This window comes from Semicossyphus pulcher, unplaced genomic scaffold, assembly GCF_022749685.1.
Source record: "Semicossyphus pulcher isolate SPU_LCO1_2020_fin unplaced genomic scaffold, fSemPul1.0.p SCAF_12, whole genome shotgun sequence".
NCBI classification, from domain to species: Eukaryota; Metazoa; Chordata; class Actinopteri; order Labriformes; family Labridae; genus Semicossyphus; species Semicossyphus pulcher.
In genome coordinates this window covers 11899428-11919482 of record NW_027211626.1, presented here as the reverse complement: position 1 = coordinate 11919482, position 20055 = coordinate 11899428, and the positions used below count along the sequence as shown (strand labels likewise).

At 42.0% G+C, this 20055-nt stretch overlaps 1 protein-coding gene across 1 annotated transcript; it reads right to left on the bottom strand.

Moving 5' to 3' along the window:
- Nucleotides 1-3851: 3851 nt before the first annotated feature.
- Nucleotides 3852-19204, bottom strand: LOC138588393 (coiled-coil domain-containing protein 6-like). Its single transcript, XM_069658487.1, has 9 exons — nucleotides 18898-19204; nucleotides 17635-17784; nucleotides 15590-15718; nucleotides 14895-14998; nucleotides 13983-14143; nucleotides 11999-12155; nucleotides 10255-10355; nucleotides 8684-8805; nucleotides 3852-5122 (listed from the first exon to the last, which is right to left on the bottom strand). The coding sequence occupies exons 1-9, from the start codon at nucleotides 19150-19152 to the stop codon at nucleotides 4922-4924; spliced, it is 1380 nt and encodes a 459-aa protein (XP_069514588.1). The 5' UTR covers nucleotides 19153-19204; the 3' UTR covers nucleotides 3852-4921.
- Between the last annotated feature and the right edge of the window lie 851 nt (nucleotides 19205-20055).

Below are 20055 nucleotides of genomic sequence, written 5' to 3'. Positions count from 1 at the left end.
CGTAATCCCCTTCTGCCTGAAAAATTTAGAGGAAAAAGAACAAGGGAGGCACAGTTAATAGTACTCTACACTGAAATCGCACTGACATGTCGCTCCAGACCAGTTCCAACCAGATATAGTGCATGTAGGGGACAGAGCGTAGGAATCTGAGGGAGGGGGGCGGAGTGGATTACAGAGCGCTTACGATACAATATCAATATTATCGACTAATCCTAGGATCAATGTTGGTGCCCAGCTTAACTTGCTAGCACAAGTTATTCAACACCTTTATTAACAATTTCCAGTTTTAGTTTAGAACCATCATTTCTTATTGGTTAGAAAAGAAGTAGAGTGCTCTTAGGTTTTAAGATAAAGATGTGATCTCTTTGATAATCTATTTATAATATTTCAATTCAGAAGATTTAGACATAGATGAAACATAACATGTGAGGGCACATATAAAGTCTGCTGGAGAAAATTATCTGGTTAGCTCTCTTTCTCATAGAGATCCTAAAATTACAACATCAGGTGGTTCCACTGCACCCAGATGGTGACACTATTGACCTAAATAGTTATTGGCCTATATCTAAGCAGCCTGAATTCCCAGACATACACAAATATTGCAACATAATGCCCTCCTTGAAGTCAGTAATGTCCTCCAGTTACAGTTATCAAGATTTAGACGGCTAAATCCTGAACTGCAAGGTGACATTTTTAATCTGCTTGACCAAAACAACAGACTGGTTTCCAGTCTGTTGTTTTCTTTTTGTCAGATAAATTGCACATTGCCTGTGTAACTCATAAGTTGCTGCTGTCAAAAGGATTCTTGCGAATGATTTGAAATCAGGCTCCTGGTATGTCGATGGTGTTCCACAGGGATCAATTTTGGGGCCTCTAGTATTTTCTCTGCATAAAAATTATATGGAATATTTCTCCACCCTATTATCACTGTGTTCTTTAATTTCAATTTTATGCATCTTTTATTGTCTCTTCCGAATCAATAACATGTTCTGTATATACCTGTAATACGTTAAAAGCCAATGGTCTATGTGACAGAATATAATGTGCAATCAATTTTTGAGACAGACAATATAGTGCAATGACAGTGTAGTTTCAGTTAATAAAATCTTTACTATTATTAAGGAGCTAAGATTCAGATGTGAGTGGTGAGATTAAAAACGTGAACATTGTGATGTCACGTTCAGAAATGCAGATTAGGTTTGCGCGACATATAGGTAACCTTTTTAGCCGTTCAAACCCCTAATTATTAACCTATTTTCTTTGTTCAAGAAGATTAGTTTGGCCCCATTCAAACTTCAAGACAAGCTCTTTGTGTTGGTGATCCTACTTCTAAAGCTACTTGGCCCTGGAACAAGGTTAGGATCTTTCTTTATATTAAGGTGCAATCTCTAAAGGTTTTGTCAAAATGGAATTTCATTAGGCAAATACAAAAAATCATCTTATTTTGACCATAGTCCTATCAAGACGTACTTTATGTATCGCTTACTTCTTGCCAAGCCGCAGAGCTCCCATTACTCATCGACAGCCCATTAGTAAACACACACACACACACACACACAGCAGTTTTACATGTGATGACCTGGTATTCTGACGTTTTAAAGAATATTTTGTTTTTGTACAACACTTTTGCGACACCTAAGAAGCAGCAGCCTGCTGTTCTGTTCCGTAATAGGCTTGGCAGGTGTTAACACACAGAGCCACCCTGCAGTCTGGATAAATGTCTCCTGGTTCAGTCATCTACCCCCATAAAGCCGCAGAGGTCAAAGGCCACTTTCGCACCCAGCATGGCCACCCTGAGCCTCCAGTCTAGATTCCTGCTTGGATTAGTTCAGGTTTCTGGCTTCAGCAGCAAAAGAGAACACTGCAACACGATAGAAAAACACAGGATGCACTTAATACTCCAGCAAGTCCCTGGACAAAGGTATACTCATATCAGTCTTACAATAGGGCCTATATTTTGATTGTTGAGTGTTTGAACTGACCGTTTGTGTGAATGGGCTAAGGTTACCTGTAGAGATATAAAGGAAGACGAATGTGTTGCGTAGGCTGTCATCCTTGTCAAGTTCTCCTCCCACACAGAAAGGTTACCATGATCATGGAAATACTGATGTCTTCAGCCAGTTAGAACCGGACTAAACCATGTAGGCCACGATATGAAAGTTGAACCCTGGCACAGAATCAAGAGTCAATGAAACTGCTGTGTTAGAAGCTTATCACATGATGCTGTTAAATAACTGGTACATCTGAGTATAGCTGATTCTTTATTTCACTGTCTAGTCATGCTAGCAGAAAGGCTCTAGATACAGAAAAGTCTGCCCGAGGCCTCATAATTTTCCATATTTTCATGGGCATCAGCATACCCTGTGATTTACAATTTTTATGTTACGTTGTTGTCATGTTTGTTGTGTTTCAGCATCCTGAAAATGGACATTCAAGAAATACCTGAAGCATAACGGCAGAGCATACCTAAGTGTCTGTCAAGATGAACTGATCATTTAAGAGGTCACACATCTGAAATTAATAAATCTAGGACAAAACACACTTTCAGGGCTCTTGTTGTTATTTCTTATCAAATAGGAATCTAAAGATGAAACATGTTGCTAACCAGACAGTTCCAGATAACTTAAGCATATACAGGAAGTTGTGTTTGCTGAACCGTTTAATATTGGCAAAAACAGGAAGTTACTTTAAACAGGAAAATCCAGTTTCCAGTCTTTTTTATTGTTTTTTTCTGCCTCCCTTAACATTACATTCCCACCTGGAGAGGCTGGAATTTGAGCTGACTAGTGCTTTTTTCATTAGTATTTTCACGTGTTTTTCATCTTAAGGAAAATCCTCATTAGTTTTAATCATCGGATAATTGCTACCTTTTGTCTAGCTTTAAACAAAGACTTAAGAGCAATGGGTCCGCAATTCTATACGGTTATCAGTGTCAGACTCTGGCAGCAGCGAATGTCACACTGCTAACGTTGCCATAACAACAAATGTTTAAATCTCTGTTAAAGGCTGTACGTCGTCAGGGAGGTGCGTTAATCTTTGAGCTCACATAAACATGCTAACGTGCGCACAACAAGCTAACTAGCAGTTGCTCGCTGGGAATGTCGTTAGTTTTCCTAGTATATGACAAAGACTGTATATATAGATAATTGTTGGTCTGATAATGATATAAATGAAAGGTCAGCTGATCAAAATTTACAGTTTAACCTCAGAATATCTGTACTATATTTCTCTGCATCAGTTGGATAAGCTGGTGAAGCTAAAGGGAAAGTGAGGATGTTGCCAAGATCAGTAGGATACATCCTCAGGTGAACACGAACATCTGGATGAAATTTCATGGCGATCCAGTTTACAGTTGTCTACACACAAATAACTGAACTCCATATCAAGCTCCTGGTTGCGCCAGAAAGAAGGCAAAAGATCACCTTATTAGAATTTATGCATCAACTACTTCGAAAATCTGAAACAAATCAAGTCATCTCAAATTATTTCAGCCAGATAATTAGCGATCGCAAACATGGTAGGAAGAGGATAAGTCATTCTTGCCTGTGTGTGTAGTAACACCATGAGAACTGCATAGCTGCAGGGGGTGTAACTCTTCAGCGGCTTCTGTGGAATATGCAGCAACTCCCCAAGCTTAAACACAAAAACATTTCCCACCAACTACGCAGAAATTTCCAAGGAACTAATGACATTTTCAGTTGAGCAATATGCACAAAAACATCAATCTGATTTGAAAACTGTGTACCTGTCAAATCCAGCGTGTATATCTCCTGAAAAATGTTTACATAAGTACTTGTTTGACATGACAATGACACACAATCCATAAAACTGACGATTGAAAACAGAGGTCGTCATCTCAAGAGCTTTAATCATACATAGAAATTTAGTTCAACAGTACCATTCATTTAGAATGTTTTAGCAGTATGTATATTTAGTGTAAAGAGCATTATGTTTTTTTTCCTTTTTCTGATGAGGAATATCCACAAGGATGATAGAAGCTTTCAGAAATACACCAGAGAGAGAGAGAGAGAAGAGCAGAGAAGAGACTGAGTACATGACTAAGTTGTAACACCTCAGACTACATTTTTAAACACCTCAAAAGGCGACATTTATCTGTGGTTTATGTACCAGTGTCCATCCTCCTGGATCCTTTTTTTTTCTTTTCCTTTAAACTGAAGAGCAGCAGAGCCTTGAATGCTTTCAGAAAGTAAAATAAGTGTGGCGCGAGCTCATTGAGCGGTTTGATCAATGCCCTATAATGGAGAAACTCCTAGCAGTCTTCTGTGACGCCTCTTTTTGACCTGATGAAAGCTGCGTTGAGCTCGGGGTCAGGCTGAGTTGTTGACACTGCTTCAGAGACAAAGGGGGCTGGGTGAGTGGGAGTGGAGGGTATGACTGCAATCGAGTGTCATTTTATAGGCATGAAAAGAATCAACATCCATCTATCATTTCAATCATTTCTCTAGCCATACATCCATCCATTGAACCAAGCATCCGACCTATCAGAAAACACCACCATGAAACATACTGTATGTGCTGTTTGTGCTGTCTTAGAAGCGCCACAACAACAATTCCAACCAGCTAAAGTCCCAAGCAAAGAAAAAAACATAACATGTACAAGACAGAAGGTGGAAAAGATAATTGGCCTACAAATCCCAGAAGCGATCATTCTTAGTCCATCCATTCCTTTTAAGATCAGTTAAGTAACGCCACGTGTGGATTTGGCAGACAGCGAGCATCTTGATGATGAGCCGCTGTCTTTCTTTCCCCTCTAAAACTTTTGAAGCTGATTGTTTTGTCGAGTTGGTATAGAGAAGGAAACTCGTCTTCCAGAGCTGGTAATGATGGAAGCTGCTGTTGCGGTAGCGTCGTGGCATTCAGTGGGCGCGCTCACGCGCAAAGACAGAGACTGTGTGTTGCGTTAAGGCTGGGAGGGAGGCTGCTGTGCTGCTGCTGCGTGCTGCGACATAGCTGCCGGGGAGGACATGGACTGCACCATGGGCTGAGCTGGTGGGGGGAGCGGAGGCTGAGCCTGCAGGGCCCCAGAGTGCGTGTTGGGGGAGGGTGGGGGTGTTGGACGTTTGAATTTGTCGGGGCTGGTGCTTCTTCTTGGGGAAGGCCTCTGTTGAGAGATGAAGAACAAAATAAATAAGACTTTACTTTTATAACAACTCGACAGCAGTAATCTTAACATTTTGTGGAAAAATATATGAAAAAAGTCAATTTTAAAGATATAACCATGAGTATTTTTTGACAAGCTTACTTGGTTTTAAACAGATATAGCCAGGAGGTACATTTGATAACAGTGTGTAAAATAGAGAGGTCATTTTATAACTGTGTTTCCAGGGCAACACATGGCTAAATGAAATAAATCACGGGGGCAAGGTTACTGGTTTAAATCATGTTTCCCGCTCTCCGCTATGTTCCTGCCTGAAACTGCAATTTGAGTCAGAGGACTGGAAAGAGAAAAGAAAAAGGGTTTAAGGGAGAGATTAATCTGTCTGAGCTTCTGATCTCAAAGACAGAGTCATGTAACTCCTGGGTGGGCTGAATGCTGATGGGCGAGATGTGGTCCTCACCATCCACATGCATCAGGAGTAAGTTAATGGATGCAGAATACCAGAGACATAAACTGTGTATACGAGCATAGAACAGAAGAAGGAAGGTTTAGGGATGGAAGGAGTAATCTTCCGAAAGGCTTCTTCAGTTCAAACTGCCTTTTCGATTAAACCTCCAGAGTTCATTTTTTCGTAGCAAACTGAAAAATCTTAGCAAAATGATTGGGCTTAGGTCAGGGTGTGTCCTTTCTGGTCATTGTGACCCAGTCACTGAAAAGTACCACACTGGCAGTAATCCCATGAGAAAAAGTGAAAGCGACGGAGACATTTCATAACTCTGGAGTAATGAGGAGGTACAGAAGAACCAGGTCAGTAAGGCCTCATGTTCTACAGTTAATCACATTGGCAAACTGGGTTAAAACCAACAGACAGCCCCCTGACTTACTGAACTAGAGCCTGTTCCCTGAGGGGTTATTTACCAGTCATGAATCACTATGCATGTGACGCAGATACAAAACTATCAACTACAGCTACTTAGGGACGGGTATCGATGGAGTTTTATTGATACAGATACCACTTATCCATACCAATACTGAGAGATACGTTTTTTGATCCCACTCCATAATTTGGGGCAAAAATAGACATAAAAGACAAGAAAAGTTTTGTTCTCTTTGGCGACACCTTTGGCGATAAACGGTAATTGCAGGAGGACACTTCCCAATTTAACCAGATGTCCACGGTTGGCTCCTTTGTTACGGTCGTAACTCACTGACGGTTGCTTTGAGACTGTTCCTTTTAGACTAGACTGTTTGCCTTCATCTGAGTGTCGAATTTGTTTCTCGTTTCTTTTGATTCTCACTTATTTTTGAAGTTGTATCTGTAGGCGTCTTTTCTTTGTTTGTTCAGCCATAGTAGATTACTGTTTACTTGCAACACTTGTAGAGTCTGGAAATTCAGCCACGTAGCTCCGCCTACCCTCTCTGGCAGACTAACCACTGCTGGGTGATGGAAAAAAAAAAATTCTGTGAATGTCGCCACAGACACCCAGTCCATAATAATACTATATACTGCAAATGCTAAGGCTTTCATCAGTGGATCATACGCTCAATCACAATTGTGTTACCTCTTTCGGCGATAGATAGTGACTTAACAGACCTTTATTTACAAAAAAATCCTCGAGTTTATACCTTTAAGAAGCTGAGGTTGCTGCTTGACTGTTGTCTATGGGATTATTTAGAAACATAAATAAGAAGTGCTTAAACTATGTCCCGGGTTAATACCAGTCAGTAGCATCTCTGAGCTTTTGTTTTTAGCTTCGTTATTGAACACAAAGCAATTCAGAAAAATAACATGACACTGTAAACTTCAAAAACTGGGTCTCAACAAGACCCAACAAGAAGTCTGTCAGCCTGTTGAAACCGGACATTTGGCGCTCTCTGTCCCAATGACGACCCCAATTCGACTGAACCTCTTTTGAACCTGACCTATAAGAAGGTAATGGTTTGGCTCAGGCATTCCTGATATTGAAAGATCGTGACAGTTGTACATCCTCACCTTGCCTCAACTTTATTTGCACGCGAGCTTGCTTAAGTACAATGCCTAAGCCCAATTTAGACCCGATAGCCCGTGTCGAATACTGGCTGATCATAACAACTTGGCAGTACAGACACACCCAGACACTTTTTATTCACTCTCATCATCAACAGTCACCTTCCCCCCCTGAATACTTAACTTTTAGTTTTGGCAGCACTTGTACCTTTCATAATATTGCCAGAGCATGAAGACTTAATAGTCTAAAAAGAGTTAAAGAAATGGAAATAAATCTTCATATGTTTCATAAAACCATCTGTCCTATAAGATATAACAAGTAAGACAAGCAAAACATGAGTGAGATAAACACACACATGGTTTAAGTCCTGCTGGCTGATATCATCTTATATAACAAGACACTGGCAATACAGGTGTCGCATTCATCCGCGAGAACAGACACACTGAGAGGCTTCAATGTGCCATGACGCTGAGATCATAATAAGGAAAGCCTTCCTGACAAATAAGAAGTGTTGATTCAGTTATCACAGTGTTATTGAAGAGATAAATGCACTGACAACTGGACCTTGACACCTTTATGAGCTATTGTACGTTCTCCTGCTATCAATACAAGAGATGGGTCATTTGGTGTGATGTAACGACAATATCGGTGTCATGATCAAGCCTGTTATCTCTGGCAGGTTTGCAAATGTTAACACCCATATTGGAGAGTGATGAGCGGTAAGCAGATTGAGGCCATTTGCTCCAAGCATAAATCCAAAAGTGGAACGTCTCATTACATGTAGTACAAAGACTTTACTAACACGTGCAAAGAGCCTTAATTTCCCTCCTTAAAGGGCCAGTTTGCCGATTTTCAACCTCAGTCCTATCATGCTATTATGGGGAGCTAATGCCATCATGGTAGAGAAAAATGCAATTTCGCTCTGTGCCTTTGGAGGACAGGATCTGCTTCTCCAAGGGGCCCTGGAAAACCTCGGCCAGACTAGCTAAAACGCATCATCTGGCAGAGGCCAGGGAGCTTGCCAAAGTAGACTTCCTCAAACTAAGGACGTCCGCCTCCGATGTCATGTCTCAAAATCGTCAGGTTTGAAATGTAGACTGCAGACCTGAAGATTTTTTAGATGATCCACTGCTATATTCTCATCGTATTTCAGATTCTGTACCGCTCTGAGCCATTGCCTGCAGCGATCAATGTCCTTGACTGGAAACGATAGTATTTCACTCCAGCGTCTCTCGCTGGGCCGTTCCTTTCAGAGGGAGGGGCACAATGCACGCTGGGTGTTGTAGGAATGTAGAATGGGCGAAACCACAAGCTGTTTGTACAACTTTCTCCACAGCTATGGCGCCAATTTCAAATATTATTGCTTCTATCGATTACAGAGAACACCAGCTTTGACGGACGGTAACTTTTTCCAGGGGTGAATTTAATGTATAATATAACAATTGGATTTCCTAAACATTTGAAGCAAATAGTGGAGCTGTGGGTTTTTAACTTCACACAACCACAACAATTCCTTGTCAAGAATCAAAAATATAACACCTAACAAATGAAGGAGGCACAGATGGATGTAATTTACCGCTACGGCGTGAGAGGAGCTCCCGTGGACGTGCAGGGCGGGGGTGTTGTAGTGGGAGATGGCAGCTCTGGACAGGGTCGCTGGAGGGGTGAAGCCAACTGTGTGGCTGCCATATGAGAGACCTGGAAGACAGGCATAAGGAGATAGATGTACTGTGTGTTCTTCTGTTCAAGTCATCATGTTTAACTTCTCTACCACCTGGAATGCTTTGACCTGCAATGAGAGGTCAATTCAATTTGTACCTGGCTGACAGAACAGGAAAACTGCAGCGCTCTGACACCTGAGGTTCATCTTATCATTGTTCAAACATTTAGCAGGTCACATCTGGTGTGATTCAGCAATCACAGTTCTTGCTGAACCACACCAAGTGTGACTGACTGGACCTGGAATTGCTACATTTTCCTCTGCAATGTATTTAGCATGAGGATTAAAAGTCACACAGGGTTCAGACCAGATGCTCTCAATATCCTCCTCATAGTGGTTTTGCTGTTGGCTATTTTTCCGACAGTTTACTTTCGCTCTCACATTTTACAGTCCCAGTCACTTAACCTACTTTAAATAGGTTTTGTTGCCAACATGCAACAACTTATTAACTGTAATGGTCTTATACTAGAGGCGTAGCTCTGTTTGAGATAGAGCGAAGTGCGTGACAGTGGGGTGGTAGAGCGAGCAAGAGAGAACGGAAGTGTGTGTGCACGAGTTACGTGAAGTGTCGGGGATGAGAGCAGAGAAAAGAGTGATCGGTAGCTGTGTAAACAAACAGCCTAAACTGTACATTAATTCTGTGTTTGTGCTTAATAAAGCCTGCGACTCTTCAAGACTCAAACCGCGCTCCTGTGTTTTGCTTGCTGCTGGCGTATTAAAGTGACGGAGCTAGCTACAGCTTCCCCCGGAGCCGAACTACAATAAGTCTCCTCTGTGCTTTCTGACTATGGTCGGTTTCGTTCTCTTTGGCGGCACCTTTGGCAGCAAATTATCGGCATCTAATGGAATCAATGACTGTATGGCTGGAATACAAGGCACACTGCTTTCAACACGATAGCATTCTGGGACTCTGGAAAGCAGATTGCTAATTTGTTCGTAGGTAGCGTAATCGGCTGTGCTTCAATTTTGAATTCGATCACATCATTACAGTTCGAACTATGAATAAATACCACGTTTGAACGATACATTGAATTTTGATTGAAAAGTGACCCTACACTTTCTTTCATTCATTATAATAGGAAACATGAACGACTGTCGGCAAAGCATTGGTAATACGGGCTTAAAAACTTTATGACTCTTCTTTGGATTTAATAGGACACAGAATTAGGACAAGCTTTTTTATTTCCCTGCCATCCAAGCTGGAAATATCCTGTAAATATTTATGGTTTCAGTGACCGACTTAAACTCGAGTGTCGCTGAATGCTCGCTCCAGATTTGACACGAGATAAAAGCTGCTCTTCTGGCAACAAGTCATATGAATTGATATCAAAGGTGCTTTTCGTTGTTGTGTCGCCCAGTCTATTTGACGCAACATACAAAGTTGACAGCTGTGTTACCGTGACAGCAGCTATCTTAGATGTACCTACCAGGTGATATGGGTCGGCTAGAGCTGGGGGAGGGGGTGTAGGGGATGGGGCTGGACACGGTCCTTGCTCTCAAGCCCTGTGCAGACATCTCATTGAAGTACCTGAGAGGATGAGATGAGCACAGAAGATATGTAGTCCACACAATGCGATACTTTCATAGAATTAGATCAGAAAAAGGACAGTTCAAAGCAACATGAAGGAGGATAGTTGGTTATAATTGCTTCAAATTCTTTATGGCTACAACTACTAGTGTCTAAAAGTGCTCAATTCCGCCTGTATTCTGGCGTGTGAGACGCCCTTTAGAGCTTAGAAAAAGACGTTCACTGACAGCTGAGGGAGATCAAAGAAGAGTCTTGCGTAATGCAGGTCTGCATTTGCTCAAATGTTTTTTTGCTCAAGGACGATAGAATTTTTTTTTCTTGTGTAACATCTTCTTGCCCCGGCTGAGGGCAGAATATTTACCAAAAAAAACCAAGCACAGACAACAATAAAATGAAATCAAAGGGACGCTGACATGACATGAGTGCAATAGCTGATATAAAGACATACTTAGATGTTTACAATACCAAACCTTGCACGATGACCTCAAACTAAGGGAGGGGAAACAGTGACTATTGTGTCTTTGTAGGTCAAGTTATAGAGCCTACTAAAACTCAACTCACTTGGGCGGTCCATGTACCATTAAAGGGCCAGTTCGCTGATTTTCAACCTCAGTCCTATCATGCTATTATGGGGAGCTAATGCTATTATGGTAGGAAAAATGCAATTTCGCTCTGTGCCTTGGGAGGACGCTATCCGCTAAACTACACTTCCTCAATCTAGGACGCCCGCCTCCGATTTCATGTCTCGTTCAAAATCGTCAGGTTTGAAATGTAGACTGCAGACCTGAAGACTTTTTAGACAATGCACCGGTATAATCTTATTTCAGATTCTGTACTGCTCTCTGCCATTTCCTGCAGCGGTCAATGTCCTTGACTGGAAATCGGTAGTATAATTTCACTCCAGCGTCTCTCGCTGGGTTGATCCTTTCAGAGGGAGGGGCGCAATGCATGCTGGGTGTTGTAGGAATGCAGAATGGGCAAAATCACAAGCTGTTTGTACAACTTTCTCCACAGCTATGGCACCAATTTCAAATATTATTGCTTCTATCGATTACAGAGAACACCAGCTTTGACTGACGGTGGCTTTTTCCAGGGGTGAGTTGCTTCTTTAAGATACTGGAGATCTAAGGTGAAATGGGTGTCAGTAGTAAAGGGGAGCACACAAAGGAGTTAAAATGTGTTCATTCAAAGAAAGAAGGCAGTCATTGGCTTAAACAGTCCTGATAGTTTTGACCATTTTCAGTTACATCAAGATAAACAGATTTAATAAGGAAAGCTACTGCTAATTACTTTGTTTCCCTTTGCTGTCTGAATGAATCCTGGAGGTTGTGGTCTGAATAAAAACATTTATTTTATGATGGTAAGCTTAATGGACACCATGCTGTTTACTTGCTAATCACAAAGAAAGCCTTCACAACAAATAACACAGGCTATTAGAAGTGTTGTGCACTGAGGTGGCACAAATGCCTTTTGTCATTTGCATCTCTCCCTCTTTTGTTCCCTCAACTTTGAGCTCCCTTCATCCTCTCAGCAGTGTCACTTCTCTCACATCCACCACACTACATTGAATGACACGTGTGCATTTGCACCACAGTGTTAAGTTATCGTGACCCATCTGTCCCATCTTGTGTCCCCTCCTCTACCTCTCATCATCCATCTCCAGGCTGGATTCACTCTCCGACAGCTGTCTGCACAGGGCCTCCCTGCGCTCCATTTCCCTCTGAAGCTTTCTCTGCAGCCGGATGTTCTCCTCCCTCATGTGCCGCTCCTCCTCTATGTACTGGGCACGCTTCTCTGTGTCTGGGAGGGGACAGGCAGAACAAATGACATCAGTCCAGACATTGTCACAGCCACATCCTGGAAACTGTAACATTAACAGCTGCTTGAATGAGTGTCATGCCAGGACTGCTGCACTTAAACAATAAAACAAAAGGCCTTATTGAAATGCTGTGCAGTTATAAATGAATCCTCTCCAAAGACCCTAAATCAAAACATCTTGTTCTTGTTCTTCTATTAAATAAGCAGAGTGAAAGAACCAATGCTGAGATCTACAAACACTTTACAATAAGGAAGTACATCTTTTCAGCCGCAGTACTGACTTGCTTCTTGACTCAGCTTCTCAGATTGTGTGCCCAAAGTTGGACCAAGAGCTCCCTCTAGTGGTAAAACCAAAGCATGGACCAAATATTGACAGACACTCCCATGAATGTGTTCAGACTTATCCCCTTTAATTATTTCTCCAAGATACACCAAGCTGAATCAACACGTCTGATTGTCTGAACAAAAAGCTTATGTTATCTCATCCACATGATTATACAGTGGTTTACCAGCCAGTGCTTTAGCAATATGATTTACTGAATGCCTTTTTTGTACATGTAAATGGTTAAAACACTTTAGGAGACCAAATTAAAAATTAACCTGCCATATATTTGGATAAAAGGTATGAATAACCAAAATACAGGGTCCATCCAAAGACAGACAGGATGCATATTTCTCTGTAAAAATTGGGCATAGAGTCGAATTAGTAAACATAATAAAATGTACCTGGAAAGCAAATTCTTTTTTATTTAATCAACTGGATAAGTCTACCAGTTAGATGGAGTTGCACTGATGCTCCCTAAAATACAATCCAAGTATTAATGTCACCAGAGGGCATGGACTGTCTTTTTAGCTATAATTTGATCCGTATCATTCTTAGGAGTGCAATATCAACTCTCTGAAAACAATCCTGTGTTCAGAGAGTTGATATCGCACTCCTAAGTATCTTAGCATCTCATAAGATAAAGTTTGGTTTGGACTGTTTTCAAAACTTCTTCAAATCAACATATCTTATATTTAATTTCCTGGCTATGTTGTCAGATAAAATGTGCAGAGTGTTGGTACATGCAGATGTCCTGAATCAGATATAATCAGCATGTTTGGTTTCACATGAATGCAGCATCAAGATAGAATTTCACAACAGTCCTTAAAAGCTTCCTTGAATGGAACAAGCAACTACTTTAAATGCTTTCAACTGCATTCCCATAATGTATTAATGTTTGAAATACATGGTGCATACGAGAGCTGGGAATTTTACTAGACATGTACGGAAGAGCTCCTCAGGATATAACACAATATTCACAGAAAGGATGCTTAAATGTTTAATGAAAAGCTGTGGTATGGTTTAGTACTTGCTGTCATCATAGCGCACTATATACGTCTCTGACTTAAAGATCGCAACTTTCTATATAGCGGATAATTTCGCCTACTATGTTAGTTACAGTCCATTTCTCTTGTTGCATTCTTAGCAGATCGGCTCTAAACACACGCCAAAAATACAATCATGCCCCATCGGAAATGCTTAGATGTAATGTGTTAGCACTTTTAAAAGGATGACATTGAAGTTTGAACCCAACATTATCTAAGTAACTTGAGGTGTAACGTGACCAGTGGGATGTAATCAGGATGTCTCACACGGCTAGAAAGCATCCTCTCCCGTCTTCTCTATTGAAAACAACCTGTGTCTGGGTGGAGCGTGATTTCCCCCCTCATAGCTTTTACTGATCACATCCTCAATACTATGAAGGCATCTGCCCCTTCAAAGCCAACACTCCCTTAGATCACGTGACTGGTCGAGAGGCCACTTACGCTGCAGCTCGGTGGTGCGCAGGCTTTTCTTGAGCCTCTCCACCTCATTCTTCAGGAAGCGGATATGTCGCATCATGTTCTCTGGTGAGTCTATCTCCATGGAAACGTCTCTCGGGGAGGGAGGAGCTGATACGGGCTGGTCCAACTTCTCCTGGAGGATTCTAGTTAAGAGAACAAACAAAAGAGACGGTTACTACGATTCATACACAGAACGGAGTATAAGGGCATAACGACAAGCTTATATATAGTATGTGTTCATTTTAAGATGCTCTAGCTTTTACATGACAGTGGAAAAAAGCCTAATGGGTTAATATAAGACAATTTAACCTTTAACCTTTCCTGGTTTGCTGCTACTTCAGATTGAAAAACGTAACGACAAACAACATATACAGGGAGTCATTTTTCAGCCTATTTGAAATGACTCTTATTAAAACACTTATTACCCTGAAATTGTGAAATCAAACCAAAAAGCGCCTGTCAGTCGATCGATGGTAATTTTACTCTGCATCACAAATGAAGCTGAGTCACTTGTCTTTGCGCCAGGCAGACATCTTAATATGTGGATGTCAATCAGAGACAGAGAAAAGCAGAAACAAATATGGGGTACATAACAAATCCAAACACACAAAATAAAGAACATCACTGTATTTAAACCCTGTTAGGTGTGCAGTGATGGCTCCTTTACAGGTTAGGAATGTTAGTAGTTTTATATAGAAGCCCACCAGGTTTCAGGGGGAAGCAGAGGGAACTTGCACTCTCTCACTTTTCATTTACTCAAATACTTAAATAATAATATTTAGTTAAGAATCGGCATTAAAACGCTCTGAATCCAGTCCCACACAGAACAGATTCTCAAATGTCCATTGTGTTTAGATTTTGAAATGGTTAACACATTATACAATTGTTCCACACCTTTTCTCAGCCTCCAGCTTGTCCATCCGCTTCCACAGTCTGTTTACCAGGGCTTCTTGTTCCTGCTCTAATGTGTTCTCAAGGTCGATCTTCTCCCGCCTCAACTGCGGAATAAAAGGAGGGAGCAGAGAGTGACGTTCAGAGACACAAAAACCTCGACAATGAAAGGCATTCACAGGACTGCGAACAAGTACACCGAGCTGCAAACCAAGGTCCCTGTCCAGATAAGCTTCACTTTCGTAAAGCTGCAGCGCTGTGCCAGCTCGTGAGAGCTACAGAGGTAGAAAAACGACAATGCAGGAGGGTCTATAAAGATTCCCTTCCTTTTCAACTGATTTAAAATAAGCTGCTCATTAGGGTTTTTTTTTTAGTAAACATGCCATTTTGCATAATGCAGGCTTCACTCCGACACATACACACACATTCATGAATGAGGAGCAAGGCTGAATGCATGCATTTGCGTCAACAGAAAAATCCTGTCATCAGAGGATGGAAGCATAACAGAGTGGTTCGGCACAAACAGGTTGGACCCAGCCACAAACCCAAATGTTTTTTCCAGTTATCAGTCAGTGGGAAGAATGAGGGATGGTAAAATGTTTGGCTCTAACACAAGTACAATGACTGGACACACAATAAGGGACATGTTGTTGTATACTTGATACTGAAATCCTCTTGCTCTAACATGATTAGCGTACCTGTTCCAGGGTTAGCTGCTTTGAGATGGTTTCATTCTCCATCTTCTTGATCTTTTTCATGAGCTTGTTAACCTGAAACTCCTGCTCCTGCTCCAAGTGCTGCTCCAACTCTGCCTTCTCATGCTGGAGCTACGGTGGAGAAAAGGAGAGAAGCGTCCGTGGACAGAGGAAAAGGGGGAGGAGGTGATTGAAAGGAGAGAGATGAGAAAGGAGCGAGAGGAGCAGGAATGATGTGAGTCACATAAAAACTATTTGATGACCACAGTGACCAAACACACTGGTCGCAGATCATCACATTCAGCTTACACATTGAGAGTAAAGCAAAACAGGAAACCAATGTTACAGTTCTACTGGATTTGTGGGTTAAAGTTCCCAGAAGAAACAACAGAGTGAAATAATGATTTGGCAACCAAAGCAACCACCTTTGGCAGTTCACCAATACAAAGAAAGGGTGCGGCTCAGCCTTGATTCTAAATGGAAGGGTTGTGTGATGAATTATATAAGTGATTACTCATTATGGGGGGAAAAAGATGCTAATTCATTCAAAGGCTTTAGAGGAAAAAATAACCATTTCCATTATGCTACTTTTAACAGACACAACTAGAACACCAGTTTGTTTAACATTTAAACAGAGTCCAGTGCTCTGTCGTCTCCTAGCTAAGAGAACACAACAGCAAGTTTCGCCACACCCAGTCAAGCCATCCCTCTTCTAATCAAGACGCTAACAATTTTAGGAATTGTTTGAGATACTGTGCCTCCCTTATGCCAAAACAACCAACAGCTATTGTAGAAAAGGCCTCCACCCAAATGTGCCGTTTGGTGAGATACAACTGAATACATAATAATGCATCAGTTCGTTTTCAGCCAGTGGACACCTTGCAGAGATATTCTATCCCACTCAGGTTCTTGTGTCCTTCAAGCCAAGCTAACAACAGCACAATGATGAAGGAGATCCTGCATGTACAAAGTGTACATAATGGTAAGTGCATGATCTCATGCATTAATAATAACAATTAGGCCAAACTTTTATTAGCTTCTTCTCTGGAAACAAATCTATACTTGCACATAAGATGAAATCAGACGGGCTGGCACAAAATACATTGTGCATCAAATTGACTTTGAACAGTTCATACTGTGTGCTGAAAGGGAGGCACTGATACAAAAACCTGCAGAGGGACTTGCATCATTTGGCTTCTAAAATTTAGATGATTTAAGTAAAAAGCCCATCATCAAATGTAATGATGGGGAAAACGCAGTTAAAACACAATTGTTTACCAAAGTGCTTCCCCACAGGAGCACCTACACACCCAGTAGAATAAATTTGCTCTATTCTTACTCTATCATCACAAGGGCACAATACATGCCCGTGAACACACGCACACACACACACAGACATAAATACACACTGTATTGCATTTGTCAGCAGCACCGAGTCTACATGCAAAGGCACACACGGGTCTGTCTCATGTTAAGTGAGAAGGCATCATAACAAAAGCCCAAACAAGACCATCTGTATGACCCTAAGCAGGGTCTGCTGAGGCATTTACATGCGTCCCTTACGGCTTCCCACTTCTTCGCACATCAACAAACCATTAGTCAGCCTACAGCTAGCCATTGAAAAGTGTGAGAGCGTGCATGTGTGCGCTGTGCAGGGAAAATAAGATGTGGAAAACAGACTGAACTAAATAACCGACAGACGGTAGGAGAGTAATTTGAGAGTCATTAAGAGTAGCTAGCAGCCGCAGTGAAGTCATCTTGAGCCTTTCCAGGCTTCAGGCAAGTACCAATACAGTTGATGATAATGGACTAGCGTCTGCACCCTCTTGGGGTTGTGTGCTTAGATAGACACACACCCAGACAGCTCAAGTTGTGCACACTTGACAATACTGCAGCCAGAAACTTTGCATAATTGAGCTCTAAGCAAACTTATCCGTACCACAGTGCCTTTATCAAAACGACATGTCATCTTATAGGGTGAAAGTTCAAACTGATGTTAGGCTGTTCCCATTGTGCCTGTTGTAAACACCTATGTTCCCATCACTCACTTGCATGAGTTTCCTTGACAGTTCATTGGTGAGAAATTCCTCCTCCTTTTCATAGTTGACCGCCAAGGTCTCCTTCTCCTTTTGGAGGGCCTGGATCTTCTTGAACAAGGTGTTGCTGATAAATTCCTCTTCTTGCTCTGCTCTTGCTTGCTGCAGACAAATACAAATGGGAGATGGTGGCAGAGGCAAAACATTAGTGAAGTACACTCTTGGATCTGGCACATTAAACTGTTGTATTTGCACATTTACATTTCGATTAAATTGTAACCACCGACAGTGCATATATGCCTGCTGCAAATGCATGCACCAATCAGCCAAAGACTGCTGCAGTGAAATCTGCCAGCCAAAGAGGAAGCAGACTTTTCCCTAATGACTCAAGAGATATTGCTGTAATGGATGACTTACGGTGAGGGGAAGAGTGAGACATGGGCAATGTGTTGAGGCAGCTACAGCAGCTAGCATTACAGTGTGAGGATACGCCTGTCCTTGTGTCACACTCTTTATCCTCATTCTTCGCTGACCTCAAAGCTAAACTCTGTTTTGCAAGCTGTGACAATGTGTCAATAGTTAAAGAACAATGAGAGGTACAATAGAAACCAAAGTTAAGCCTTACACATTAACAGAGGGGGTACAGGCTGCACTGAGGCTGAAAATATGAGCATGGCATTTCACTAGCTCGCTAAGTTTGGCCTACATACTTCCCTATCTATCCGCCAGATCGGTTACACATTTTATGAAGCCTGGGTTGATTAACCGAGCATGCAGACATATGACGCATCGGGCCATGCCAGTGCTTCTGCTGGGCAACTTATTTTCAATCTGTTACCTTGTTGGTCATAACGTGGTGACAATGTCTAGCAGTGAGTTATCAGCTGGACAGAAAGCTAACAGCAGTCCAAAAACTTGCATCGTGAGGTGTCCTCCTCTTTAATAACGGCTGTTAACTTGTTAGCCGTTGAGCTAACATTAGCCGATTAGCAAAGCAAAGCAAAACAAAGCAAACAACTGGCTATCACTGCCCAGCCACCTAGCAACCCTGGCTAAATTAGCAAGCTAACCAGCAAGCTAATATTACCAGCGCTAGCACAACACCAGGGTGCTGTGGTCCAATAAAGATAACATTTCACTAAAACAGAATAAATGTGTTAACAGTGACTGTTTATAATCAAACAAACAGCGCTAGCTATAGCTAACTTACTGACAAATACAGTATAAAAGGTGGCGTGGGGACAGCTAGCTAGTTAGCATGCTAACGTTACTCACAATGGTGACGCTAGCTTTGCGGAGGTCCCGATTCTCCTCCTGCAGGGCTTTGCACTTGAGTTTGAACGTTTCCAGCTCAATTTTAAGAACTTTATTCTCCTGCTGTAACGAGGCCAGGCGGTTCGTCAGCTCCTCCAAGCGAAACTGTGAAATGACTATGCTCGGTTTCCCCGAATTTGAAGCGGAGGACGACATCGGGGTGGCCGAGCTGCTCCCCGCTCCGTCGGTGTCGCTCTCGCTCGCGCTGTCCGCCATGGCTGTGCGACAGTGTGGGGCTGCTGGGGCTGCAGGGAGGGGAGACGACGGCAGCTGCAGCGTTTGAGGAGCGCAGACAGCAGAATGGTACACCGTGTGACCTTGCTCACGCTTGTCGGCATAGCACCACCATCCGGCTGTCTCCAGTACCGCCCAATGCATCATTGACACAGCACAAGGAAGTGGAAGCTTTGATACATCTTAATCATCCTTATTCATCCCGAGACTGAATTTCCTACTTAACAATTTCTTAAGTAAATGTAGGGCTTCGAGGGTGTCCTGTATCACCTGTATAATCTTGGCGTGACTGTATGGCCATATATGGATATTGTGAGGAGTTTGCTATAGCCTACAGAACAAATTCTCAATAGGTGACGGTATTAATGTTTTCCAAACAACTAAAAGTATTACAGTAACTTAAAACTATCTTCATAAGGGGTTCATGGGTAGACGTAACTCAGTCTGTAGGGACTTGGCTTGGGAACCGGAGGGTGCACGATACGGATCAAGTGTGGAATTGGGGCTGGTAGCTGGAGAGGTGCCAGTTCCTTTCCTGAAACAAGGCAGCGAAACCCCCAACTGCTCGGGCCGTGTGTCCATGTGCAGCCCCCTCACTCTGACATCTCTCCATTAATGCACCATAGGGTCTTGTATGTGCATGTGTGTATTTCAGGCCTATGTTTGTAATAACAAGTGTGAAAACATTGATTTTCCCCTTGAATTGTTATAATCTGCATAGAATATCCACGTAAAGATGGGCTAAGTAATGTTCAGAAATCATATGTAGAAGAGGCACAACAACCAAGAAGTATTTTCCCATTTAATAATTTATCATGGGGAAATTGTGGGTTGTCCATTAATTACGGCTGCTGGTTTAAACCCTGGCATCTACTGTCTACATGA